The 13,110-nt window shown below is 56.1% G+C and overlaps 1 protein-coding gene across 22 annotated transcripts in view; it reads left to right on the top strand.

Moving 5' to 3' along the window:
- Positions 1–13,110, top strand: part of CAMTA1 (calmodulin binding transcription activator 1) — an 813,322-nt gene that overhangs the window by 571,950 nt on the left and 228,262 nt on the right. For 19 of the 22 annotated variants that reach the window (XM_074334131.1, XM_074334133.1, XM_074334132.1 and 16 more), the window contains one exon: positions 9,480–9,551. The exons of the other annotated variants lie outside the window; for them this stretch is intronic. In XM_074334131.1, the coding sequence (XP_074190232.1) occupies positions 9,480–9,551 (72 nt within the window). The remainder of the gene's footprint in view (positions 1–9,479; positions 9,552–13,110) is intronic. 22 annotated transcript variants of the gene reach the window in all.

Genomic DNA, 13,110 nt, shown 5'->3' with positions numbered 1-13,110 from the left:
CCCCTTACCTCCGCCCTTCATTTCTTCTCTAGATCCCTTTTCAGCCTGTACTGTAAAGATGGTCTAGAACTTTCTGTGGAGATGTTGGGGGAGCCTCCAGGGTGAGGACTGAGAGTCTCTCTCCCTGGTCCACTGCACAGCGTTTCTCAGGGTTTCGCCCCACTCCTCACCCAGACCTGGAGTGGAGAGGGAGGGCCAGGGCCTCCTCCTTCCTTCCCTCAGGCTAGAGCCCACCTGCCCTCCCGCCCCGCAGAGCCCCCCCGGAGGGTCTCCTCGGCCCTCTCTGCCCAAAGACCTGTCTCCCTCTCCTGTAGGCCCCCCTTGAGATCCTGCCCATATAGGTGTGTGTGGGGGGTCTCTATAGTCTCCTGGGGCTGGGGGCCCGCTGGCGGGGCCACGGGGTGGGTGCACACATGTCTTGTCCCGGGCTGCCAGGTGCTGCCCCATGCTCCTGGCCCTCTCCCTGGCACCTTGCCCACCTGGGAGGGATGGAGAGTTGCCAACCTTATGAAGTTTGCTGCCCCCATCAGTTTCTCTCTGCCTCTCAATTCCTCCAGCTCTGACGACACAACCTCCGTGGCCTGGCTGGGCCACCTGGTGCCCCGTGTCCTCCAGTGTGTGCACCAGATCTCCTGGCCCATGAGACGAGGGTGAACTCCTGCAGTTCAGATTCCAGCCCAAACTCGTGTGACCTTGAGCAGGGTCTTGACCTCTGTGAGCCCCAGCTCCCACATCTGCAGGGAGGGGCTCATACCACCGCTCTTCCAGGGGAGTGTCTGGTCCCCCGGGGCAGCCTGAGCCTCTCCAGGGCTGGCATCTGTCCCTGTGACCCACAGGCATCAGGTTGCGGGGCCCTAGCCATGGTCCCCTGATACCGCGGCTGCTCTGAGCGATGCCATCGCAGATTGTCTTAGGAGAGAGGAGGCCGGGGGCCCGGTCAGTGATGATCTAATATTCCAGATCTCTCCTGTCGCCCAACCCCGGAGGCCGAATCAGACTATAATCCATTTAGTTCAAACTAATTTTAAAGCAATTCACTATTTAACAAGTTCTGAGGCCCAGTGCTTTTGCAGGCAGCATGTGAATTGAATCATTTGGTCTAATCTTAGATTAATATGAACCAGATCCTTCAGCGAGGACAGTCCTGGGAGCAGCCGGGGACTTCGTCCCTTTGTCCTGATGGAGGGAGGCAGGAGGCCTGACCCTCAGCCATTGGCGTGGACGCCTGAGTGAGGGTGCCAGGGGGTGGCATGTAGGGGAGGGAGGAGCCAGGGCTCTCGGCCAGGCAAGGGTGGGAGGGAGTCCTCCTTCCCGTCTTGCTAGCCATGACCTTGGGCAGACTGCCTGGTCTTCCCCGAGGATGCCTCTGTGCAGGACGGATGTTGAGCAGAGACAAGAGGCAGGAGAAACTCATGTCATCCCCCGTCATCCCCACGGGAGTTCTTCCCAGGGCCACTGGTTTGGCGACCTGGAAGGTGCTAGAGGGTTCTCACTTCCACCAGCTCTTTCAAGAGCTTCTCCTGGGGATGTGGAAACTATGGCACCAAAGGAACGTTTTTTAACCCCATCCTGGGAGCTCTGCCCACTCAGGTGCCTCCGTGCCCCACCCAGAATCCCAGGGCTCACAACCCAGGTAGGAAAGAGGTCCTGTCATCTCAGATCTGGAAGAGACTTTCTTGCCTGTTGGGTCACACTGGAATGATGGGCTCTTGCCACATAAAGTCAGCCCCACTGGGGTGGAGGAGAGCTCAGGGAAGACACCAGCCATGACGACTGGGGGAGGGGCCGCTGTGGGGTCGGATCGGAAGTTCTAGGGCAGAGCCCACACGTGACCCCATAGTCCTTCCAGGACGTCAGCCTCGCTGTGCAGTCCGACTGCTGGGGAAGGGCAGAGCCATACGCATCACAGAACCTTTACTGCAAGTTCGAGGCCACCTGCCAGCTGCTCAGCACAGGTCCCCTGGGGTTCGGCAGAACACCCTGCAGAGTCATGGGCTCAGTGTTGTCCTTGGCAGGGGAGGATTCAGACGGGGAAGCTGGGAAGGGCTGACAGGCTGCCCAGGCCATTCCCTCCACTCAAGATACCTTCCTGTCCACCAGCCTGGTCTTTCCCACCTGTTGGCCACCTGGCCAACTCCTTCCACTTTTGGACTCATCACAGATGTCACTTCCTGTTAGGTGACTTTGCTGACCTTCAACATGAAAAAGGGGACTCTTCTCCTCTGGGCTCCACCACACCCCTTCCCGGGCTCCTTGCTGTTTTGATCTAGTTTTGTTTGTTTGTCCGTCTCTCTCTCCCACTGGAGGACAGAGCCTCCGGCCCGCACAGAGCAGGCGGCTGGACAAACGTGTGTGAAATCGCCTTCCACAGCTTCCTGCTGCAGCGGAGCCAACTCAGCCCAGCCGGGGCTGCTCCTGTGTGGAGGGCTGGCGGCCGGCCCCGCACTGCCTCTCACCTGCCCCTGCCGGGAATACGCTGAATAAATGGACGCTGCCCCTTCATCACTTCAGAGCAGGATTAAACTGTTATCTTCTTGGTAGATTTTTCCTTCCCTTCTATTATCTCGTTTTCTGCTGTCACTTTTATACCAGGACACATTTTTAAAAACTATTCATCTTTGTCACGTGCACATCAGATTCAAGTGTTTGAGATAAACCAGGCACCTCAAAATCTATTTTCACACTGACTGCCTTGGTGCAGACAGTCCCCTTCCCAGTGGGAGAGAGGTGAGGCCAGAGGAGGCCCCGGGCCAGGCCCCGGGGGGACCGTGGGGGCCACCACCACAAGCCTCCCCCAGCTCTCAGCCTCCAGCCAGGGCTGGTACAAGACTTTGCAGAGGAGGTAGCAGTGGGACCCTCATAAAGGGGGTTATAGATGGAGATTTGCTGTCAACACCCTAGTGTGAGGACCCCGCAGGTATTATCCTTGTGTTAGAGGAGGCTTTCTGGGGCGAAGAAGGGCGCTGGGGAGCGAGCTTTCCCATCACAGGCAGGGGCCTGGGGAGACGCTCGCAGACTGCTTCACGCTGGCCCAGGTAGAGTGACAGGCGCCAACCTTCGAACATTCCAACTCTTCAAAGTGGAGCCACCTCCCAGAAATCCCAACCTCCACAACCCGTCTCCCCCCAACCCTGGCTTCCCCAAATCTCAGCCCCTGGGGTCTCAGGCTCCAAGGGTCTCAGCCAAACGTGTCTGAACTGGACCCCACTCATATTCTCCAGTCTCCGCGCCCAGGAGAACTTGCTGTGATGAGGGGATGTTCCCGCCACCCCACAGGGTAGCCACTGACCACATGCGGTAGTGTGACCGGGGAACTCATCCCACTTAATCTGAATTGCAATTGGAGCCGTCACACGTGGCTCATGGCTGCCAGGTTGCATGTTGCCACCCTAGAGAGGCCTGTCAGGCGATGCTGGGGACATTCGTTCCCAAAATCCATGGAGTAAGACGCTGGGCTTGCTTTCCCAGATTCAGAAGTCGATAGCAATCCTTAGCTTTGGGGGTTCCCTGCTTCCTGTGGGAGGTAGCCCCAGAAAACAGAATGAGAAGGTCTTCCCAGGAAAGAAATTTCACGGGAGGCCAAGGCCACAGGGGTGTTCTGCTCCTCAGGGGTAAAGGGGCCAAAGCAGCCACACATCCCCAGGACTGCGCGGGTTGCTTTCAGCGCCTGGACCTTCCCTCATTGACTTCTGTGTAGTTAACAGAATGGAGGTGTCCCACAGGCCTGGGAAGCCATGTTTTCATTGAGTGGCCGCTATGTGCCCAGAAGCCCTGCGGGCCGAGCACTGTGCCCGAGGGCTGGCTAATGTCACACAAGGCATTTAAGGTGATGGGCATCATGGTGACATCCGCCAGCAGGTGCCATTCGAAAGACAACCTCGGAAAGCTGCCCGGATGGCGGCGGGGAGACGCGACTTATTCCATACTGTCACGTGTGTTTGTTTCACGTGCAAGCTCTTCTTTTCCACGTGCTCGGCCTTCCTGGCCCCTTCCTGGCCCTGCTCAGATATTTACACGAGGTGGCAATTGCGCAAGGTTTATTGTGTACCTGCTACGTGGAAATGGCTGTGGGGAATTTTACAAAGGACCGTGTAATTCTCATTCTTTCTGATCTAATGGTCAGGGGTTGGCAAACTATGGCCCGTGGGCCAGATCCGGTTCACCTCCTACTTTTGTATAGCCTGTGAGCCAAGAATGCTTTTTACATGTTTTTAATGATTGGGGAGAAAGTTGAAAGAAGGATGACATCCATGCCAGGTGAAAATTATGCAAAATTACAAGGTCCATGAGTGTTTTGTTGGGACACAGCCACGCCCACTCACTGCCTGTCCCCTTAGGAGGCTTTTGCTCTAAAACGGCAGAGATGAGCAGTTACAACAGAGACCATCTGACTCCCAGGCCAAAACTGTCTACTATCTGGCCTTTTCCAGAAAGTCGGCCAACCCCTGTGAATGGGAGAGGCAGGACTGCAGAAGTGGAAAGTAAAATGACAGGATAGTGTGTATAAACCCCAGGCGGAGCCACATCCACATGGCTGCCCCACGACCCCCATGGGTCATTTCAAGGGACTCCTTCCACTGGCTGGTCAAGAGAGGCTTCCTGGAGGACGGACGACCTGAGATGGACTCAGGCTGGGTGGGGTTTGCATGGCAGTGGGACTGTGCAAGGAAACGTGTGGAAGTGGGAAGCACAAGGTCTGCCTGGGGACAGTGAGTCAACTGTTTTCCGGAGCCAAAGCCAACAGTGGCGAGGACGGAAGGAGGGCTGAGCTTGTACCTGAGAGTCGGGGTGCGGGGGATGGGGGTAGGGGAAGGGAGGGAGAGAGAGAGAGAGAGACAGACAGAGAGATGGAGAACCAGCCATGTCACGTGAAGCCACTGAGAGCTGGGCAGAAAGCACCTGTCGAGTCCCAGTGTCCCGACCAGTAAAGCTTCGTTCGCCACACCAAGGCATTCCTGTCTTTGGCCATCGGCTGCTAAGCCGTGCTGGACCCTCTGGCATAGGGAGCACCCCCCTGGCAGCTGTGTCCGTTGGAGAGAAATACATTTGAGGAGATTTGTGGCTGACGCTCTTCGGCAATGTCCTTTTCTTCGTGGGAAATGTTTATTTTGAACTGAAGGGAGCTCTTGTTTGCTATTGGTTTCCCCTGTAATTCTATCGTTCCTTTTTATTTAAGAAGGAAGAAAAAGCCCTATAGTGTCATAAAAGCAATTTTGAGTATTTAAGAAAAATTTCTTCCTTGCGCAAGTGTCATGAGAAAGGGAAGCTGCTGGGCCTTAATTCCCTAAATGTGACGAATTTGAACACTGCTTTCGTCTGCAGGGTGACGCTCTCCTGAGTCTGCTATAAGTAGCTGGCTGCTTTCTCTGTTTCTTTCTTTGTGTACACACATGAACAGGGGGCTCATGGCACGCTTTCCTGTACGCACCTCCACACGCGTGTGCATCACACCTCACACTCACACACACACACGCGCGCACACACACACACACACACGCACAGCTGTTCTAGCAGCCCCAGGATGTGACTCTCCCTCCAACCACATCATAAACCCCAAGTGAAAAGCTCAACCCAGGGAGCCCCTAGGGAACCCCCAGAGCCTGATAAAAAAACCACCAGGAGTTTGTACAACACAGATTGCTATAGACAAACTTGATTGCTTTTTTGATTAGTGGGTAAAGGGAATGGATTTGACACGCTGCCTTGTGAAATAGTTTGCGATTAACTCCCAGTTGGCTTGGTGGGGACATTGTCATATGGGCTGGAAACTGGCAGAAAGGCTGCAAAGTGAGGCTGATGGTGACAAAGGGACCTGGCGAGGGAGCCTGAGATCCAGGGAGGTTTCGGGTTGAGTGGTGAATGAAAGGGGAGAGGGCCTGGGGCAGAGGGCACTCGGCGGGCAGGCCGGCCATGCCCTCTCAGCATTGGCAACTCCAGCCACCACCCGCTCCATCTACCTGAAAGGCTTCGCTCTGCACTGATACCCACTCCCCAGCCTCTCCATCGGCTCGCAATGCCAACCCTGTGCCAGTGATGCCCAGCTGTTTCCAGCCCTGACGGAGCCCCACATCTCTGCAACGTACTTCATTCTGTGTCTCCATGGGGATGCCTTACGAGCTCCTCAAAGTCACCAAGCAGAAATCTGAAATCAGCCCCTCCCACCAGCCTGCTGCACCCCCAGCATTCCCTGTCCCAGGGAGTGGGACCACCATGCACCTGTCCACCTGGTCAGAAAGCCGGGGTCATCCTTACAGCTGGCAAACGTGGCCATTTCCCTGAGCCATCATCGCCCAGCCTCAGCATGCCGCCCGGTGCCCCAGCATCCTTCGGCTCTGTTCCCTGGCCACACTGTTGCCACAGTGAGCTTCTGAAAGGCTCATCTGATCATGACGTTCTTTCAGTCCCCACTGCCCCAGGCTGCAGCCAAACTCCCTGCGATGGCCCCCATGCCAGCTTTGTTTCTCCCACCTGGCCCCTCACCACCCCCACCCTGCACTTTACCCTGTAGTCCATCCCATCGTCTGTCCCTCCATCTGTCTGTAGTTGGTTCCTCAAGCTCAGTGTGTTCTTCTCACCTCCCGTTCCCCACCTGCTTTTCCTGCCCCTGGAAGCATTCCTTCCCCCCTTGGCCAACCCTGCTCATCCCAAAGTCCCCAGACTCCTTGACCCCATTTCACCTGCTCTGGACTGTCCTGGGCAGCAGCTCTCAACCCTCACAGCCACCCAGGGGACAGGACAGGACCGATGCCCATTTTACAGCTTGGAAGGACAAGGACCCTCCGGCTGGGGACAGCAGGTCTCCCTCCCCAAGCAGGGTCCATCTCTCCGGAAGCCCTTGCATGCTGACTGCAGCTCACCAAGGGCACATCCCCACAAGGACGCTAAATCAGCGACAACCCTTTCAGCACTAAATGTAGAGCCATTATTCAGGATGGTTTTGGGGCGTGTGCGGCGTGTCTTACCAAGTCCTGAGACTTCAGAGGGTCTCAAGCAAAAATTATACACTTCCTGCCTCGGGGTCCTTTCCTCTACCAGGCGGGACCCATGTCCTGGGGGTGCCACCATGGGAGAGCGTTGGCCATCTTTCAGAAGGTCTAAGGCTCCCAGTCCAGGGAACAGAAGGGCAAATGAGCCCCCATTGTGCTGAGTGAGGGCACACGGGAGGGGCCCGACGCCCTTAGGTTTCTCGAATCCTTGGGGTGCTCTGGGGGCACTTTCCCTTCCTCCCTTGCTGTCTCTGACGTGGATTGCTCCCGTCAGGGGTCTGCCGCCTCTCCCGCCCTCCTAATATTGTGCTTTTCTTCTGCGTAGACCAGAGACATGGGATCACCAGGTGGTTAGAGTAAGATCTAAAAATAGCGGAACGAGGTTCTGAGTGAGGCCCTGCGGGTTCCTCTGATTAAAATGCATGAGCCCTGATGTAGAAACGGCGGTTTTTCTTTCTAACATCATTCTGCTTCTTGGATAGTTCTGGGCAGGGGAGGGTGCTAGGGAGAGGGGGGCAGGGGTGGCTCGGCAGAGCAGGCGTGCTTTCTTCTTCTTGTACATGCTCATGGAGGGACGCACAGGTGTTTGGTAAATTCTCGTAAATTCTCTGTGATTCCTTAAAATGAGGTTCAAGGACACTGCAGCCCAACCCTGATGCAAGGTTGTGAAGTGAGGGGGAAAGTGTTGCAAATCAACCGTTTTCTTCTCAAGCTCAACAAACAGCAGTGGGAAGAGAGACAGGTGAAGATGGGAACTCGTTTCAGTGTCTCAAGAGGAATGAACAGGGGGAAAGAACAGGTGTGAAGCCTTTTATTTCAAAGGGACGGGAGAGACTTCTCACAACAATTTATGTCTCCCTCCATTTGGCTCATTCTGTGAGTAAAAGTCATGACACTGCCCCGGAGAGCATGCAAATTCCAGAGGAAAAGAGCTGATTAAAGTTGCAGGTGGGTTGCTCATTCGTTGCAACCAAACGCTTACAGAAAATAGCCAAGTGTGAATCGACTCTGGCAGGAAAGAGTGAGTTATCAAAAATTAAAAAAGCAAAAGAAAAGTGTGTTGAAAAGTCAGGAAAGAATATTGCTTTCTTAATAATAAATACATTCCGTGGGCAAGAATTGCAAGGGAATCGTTTAAATTAATTTCCGCTTTGTTTGTTTGGTTTGTACGGGGTTTAGGTCCCAGCTGACAGCAATCTGTAAAAGTTCTAACACATTGGAAATCTGATTTTCTTGCAGCCAGAATCCCACAGTCCAAAATGATTTCTTTCAACTCTGCTAATCAGACAGCCAGGGCTCAAATGGACTTCTAGTCGAAACAATTCACATTTGGTCTTTTTGGGGGTGTGCAGAGTATCTGATGAAAGCTTTAAATGCAGAGCTGCTGGCCATTTCTCTGAGTACTTGGTGTTGGGGGGGGTGATGACGGTGAGATTAAAATGATGAACAAGGAGGTGAGCAGAAGACCTGGGCCACCCTTCCCCAAGGCTCTGCTGGTCCTGCCTTCCCTTTCTGCCCCACCCCTTCTGGAATGTGTGCTTTGGGAAGGAGCTGGAAAAGAGGGCATTCTGATTTAAAATTGGAAGCTAAAAGGAAAAGGCCAAATCCCCTCCCACTCAGCCGCTCCAAGTGGGATGGTGAGAGGGCCCTGATTAACGTGTCCTTAGCCCTCTCTCCCCACCTCTGCCTGCAAGTCCGCGCCCATAATGTGCAGGGCTGTGTGCACAGGCAACACCCCACGAAGCACAGCGGCTGCCCTGACTGTCCTGCCCCACCCACCTGAGGTCTCTGTCCCTCCGCAGCTGTTCCTGAACTTGAATTCCCACCCATCTATTCCTTGTATCCAACCTGGCTCTGGCTATTTTCCAAAACTAAATCCACCTGCAAAAGATGCAAGTTTATACTTAGGACAAATAAATAAGTAAACTGTAAATAAAAGCCAGAAAGTGGGGGTGTGTGCAGGCACCTCTTGGGCTCTGGAGGTCAGTCCTAGAAACGGTGTCCCCCCCCCCTCAGCCCCGTCCCCCACCATCCAGGGATGCCCGGCCATCGTGACGCTGCTGGGCTGGGAAAGGCCTAGGGTGTGCGTGTATTTGAATCAATTTCGTAACCTTCAGGTCCTCCCCGCACACCAAGGGAGTCTTAACCCAGGCTCTGTGAATGAACGTCACAGAGGGCAACACCAAGCCCCTAAAATTATAGGCCAAAATGTGCACTCCACCGGTCCCTGGCTTTTCTGGGTTCTCACATGGCTCCACGGCCCCCAAAAGGGTAAGCACCCCCGCTGCCCATCCCCGTTTCCCAGCTGTGCTTCTTAGAGACCATCCCGGAGCTTGTTGTTGGTCCTGGAGCCAGACGCCGAGGCGCCTGCCCCTAGGTCTTCCCCGGGCGCTGGTGGTGTCCGTGGCCTTTGCTTGCTCCTGGTCTGTTGCGCCGTCTTCCTCCCTTCCTTCCCTCTTTCCAACTGAATTCTCGTTTTTCCTTTCTCCCTAGTGCTTGTACGGCTGCTATGTCCATTCCTCCATCATCCCCACCTTCCACAGGAGGTGCTACTGGCTCCTTCAGGTAGGTGGCTGGGACTGGATTCGCCTTGTCTCTGGTGCTGGGGAAGGGTCTGCGGAGGGAGACGAATGCGGTGGGGCTCCCGCGCGCGGCGGCCCGGGCTGAGGTGCCCTGGCCGGCTTTCCTAGGGTCGTCGGTGGGCGTGTGGCGCTGAGGCCAGCTGTGCGGCTGGCTGGCACATTGTCAGGTGCCAGGAAGGGGAGGAAGCCTGGTGTGGGGGGGTCCTCGCCCACCACTGAGAACAAAGCCCCACCGGGTGTTTCCAGAGTGCCTCAGTTTCCTCTGCATGAGGGCAGAAAAGAGGCCGAGCATCGTGACCCTGACTGCGAAATGCCTGTCAGCTGAAAGCTGCAGTCATGTCCTGGGGAGTTAGTGGTTGGCACGTGTGGAAAATCAGCTTCTGGAGGCATGCCAGGTGTAGTGGCATTGATTGGATGGTTGTTGCGAAAGGGGGAGCCCCTGGCTCAACCGGAAGGAGCTCTGTAGTCGACTGGTCATGTCTGCGGTGTAGCGGGTGGAGCAGCTGCGTGGTTGTCACCGCGGCCTAGGGAGACCTGGCTCCCAGGTCTCTGTCTATGGTGGGTGCACAGCCTCGCTGAGTCAGGCCTGGGACAGCGCCCAGGTCGCTTAACCTCTTGCCGATGGTGGTCACTGGTCACTGGTGGTCATCTTGCCTGGTAGAAGGTGCTGCTCCGAGTGGGAAGGGCCAAGGAAGGCACCTAGTCAGGCTGGGTGTGGCTCCTCCTCAAAGCTCGTCCTCTGACTTGCAACTGGCACCATCACCCCACGTTCTTCCCACTGCCTCTGGCCTTTCCTGCTGTGGGTCCCCCATCTGCATCCACTGTTCTTCAAGTTCACCAACCCCTGGGCTCCAGTGGTTTGGGGGCTTCTGAGACCTGGGGGTGTGGTTGGGAGGAGCCTGGCAGATGGGAAAGTAAGCCCTCCCCCCCACCTCCCACCGCCCTGGCACGTGTTCAGAGAGAAGTCAGCCGCACACACCATGGAGCGCAGAGAGGCCTCTGGTCCCAGGGAAGGGGCCTCACAGGTGTCTGTGGGGCCCACAGTCTGGGTATGGATGTCAGGGTTCTGCCCAGCCCCCGCCACGAAGCCCTTTCTGTTCTCTGTCAGTTCCCAGAGATAATTGTCTATGGTTCAGCAAGTTCATTAGCGGATGACGCCTGAGACAGGCCGATGTGCTGATTTGCAAAGATACTGCTTCCCTGACACCTTGTCCTGTTTTCAGTTTCCTGGGGTCTGCCTCCCTTGGAGGTCGGCGTGGTAGCACCTGGTTTTCTAATTGCTCGGTCCTGCGTCCTTGTGAAAGGGACCTTCAGGTGATCATGGGATGAAACTTCCCCTGTCTGGTTAATAAGAACGCCGCACCCAAAGCAGTTCTCTTTTACCTGGCTGCAGGAGGGGCTGTGGGGCTGCACTTTGAGAGCAGAGATCCGGTGGGGTTAGAGCCCGTCCCGTGTCCCCAGGTTCAGACTCTGGCTGCACACCCCAAACAGCCTGGGGCCCTCGTGGACTCTTCCCTGGGCCTCCCAACCCCAGGTCCCTGTGGGCTTTTTTCCTTTTTGGTTTTCATGCCCCCATCAGAACACGTCAGCGGCATGTTGCCCCCTCTCTACCCGGCCAGGCACTGCCCTCCTGTTGGAGCAGCGCCCCAGAAGCCAGGTTCCTGCCAGCTGTCCCCTCCAGCAGCCCCAGCTGTCTGCTTTTCAAGGATGCTCCCTCCCCTCCAGGCCTGCTCTCCCGCACCCACGCCTCCGCCTGCCTCCTCTCATTCCATCACACTCTTGTGGCTTTTTAATTTCACTAAATTTACTTTCCTGGAATCAGACATCATCGGTCAGCCATGGGGTCTGAGCTTATTACTCTCCGAACTGGATACCCATCGTTTGGGCACCTCGAGCCAGGTCCCTCTTAGATTTGGCTGCTCCTGCCCTGTTTCTGAGACGCAGCGAGAAGTAGGACGGGTCCCATTTCTCTGTCCCGGGGCCCCGTCCCTGGCGCTTCAATCCTGGCCACTGTATGCTGGAGTGATTCCTGTGTATCTGGGTTTGTTACCTTCCAGCCTGAGTCTCCCCAAAGTCCAGAATCACAGGATCCGGTTTCTTCAGAGCTGATTTGCCCCCCCACCCCCAGGAAAGTGGTCACTTCACCCCCTCTGCTGCATCCTCGAGTGTCACTCTTATTTCTGTGACCAGGTGACAAGGGGGAATACACACAGGTGTGGGGGGCTCCTCTCCCCACTCGGTCTGGCCAGTAGGAGGTTGAGGAAGGCCGAAGCAATTAGCGTGGTCACGTCCCACGCAGAGCCGAGAGCACACGTGCTAGCCGGCACTCAGGGCAGTTTGTTCTGGTGCTAATTACACCACCAGGATAATGACGATGTGGCCGGATTTCATTTCTCTGATATTAAATAGGAAAGGAGCCATGAGACACTGCCCCAGATGGAAATTAGCCCAAGTTTGTCTCTGACACTAATTACCGAGAGAAAGGATTGGGTGGGAGTGAAGGTGTCAAGACAGTGACAGCGGTAAGAGCTGAGAAAGGAGGTAGCTTGGTGCCAGCTGAGCTCCAAAGAAGCCAGCCTGGTCCCCTGAACAGGACAAGCAGCTGGGAGAAAGGACAGTGGCCATTGCCCAGGGTGAGCAGGGACAGTGGCCATTGCCCTGGCTGGGACAAGGAGAACCTTCCAGAAAGGAAGGGGGCTTGGAGGAAGAATGAGGAAGGAAGGGCGGGCTTCTGGATAAAGGAGGGTTTCTTCAAGGAGTGGCCCCACCCGCATCCGAGGCTGTCCCAGCTCAGTGGCCGTCGCCTGCCAGTCAGCCTCCTGCCTGAGAGCCTCAAACTGATACCACTTAGCACAGCAGGGAACACAGGCCTGGGTTTCCTCTCCAGTCAGACTGTCAGCTCACCGAGGGACGGACCTGTGTCCCTAGCACTGAGCCTCAGCCAGAGAAGGAGGGGCCGGGGTTGTGCTGCCAAAGTCTGGTGCCCCCAGACTGGATGGGCATGGCAGACCCGGGGCATGGAGGTCGGCCACACCTGCTAGCAGCAGAGGTCGGGGAGGAGGGAGGCAGGAGCTGATGTGGCACTTAGAGTGTCCAAGTGACCTTGCTTTCCGGGGAGAGTGTGCTCCTTCTCTCTTCACTGTTAGTACATATTTTATTAGGACATGGGCAGGGATAAGCGAGGGACCAGAGGCTCTGCTGGAGTGGACAGACGGAGGCCCTTTTAGCCCATAGCTGCAGACGGTCATTGCCGTGACTGGACACCACGTGAGGTCACCTGCCCAGGGCCGCATCTCCAGACCCCCAGGCCGCTCTAAGACCAAACGGGCTCAGGCCCCTTTTCCAGCTGGGGCAGGGCCATTGGCAGATTTGCCCTGTGACCTTGAGAAGCCCTGATGCTGGCTGGCACACATGCCTCCTCTCCACAGCAAGTCATTAGCATGTGTCACAGCCAGCAGGGCCCTTAGGCTCCATCGTGCGCCCCTGCTGCGTTGCCTCGATAGATGCTGAGGCCCAGAGAGGGCAGTTTCCGACCCAGGGTC

This window comes from Rhinolophus sinicus, linkage group LG06, assembly GCF_036562045.2.
Source record: "Rhinolophus sinicus isolate RSC01 linkage group LG06, ASM3656204v1, whole genome shotgun sequence".
In the NCBI taxonomy this organism is placed as follows: Eukaryota; Metazoa; Chordata; class Mammalia; order Chiroptera; family Rhinolophidae; genus Rhinolophus; species Rhinolophus sinicus.
This window is presented reverse-complemented; position numbering and strand designations above follow the sequence as displayed.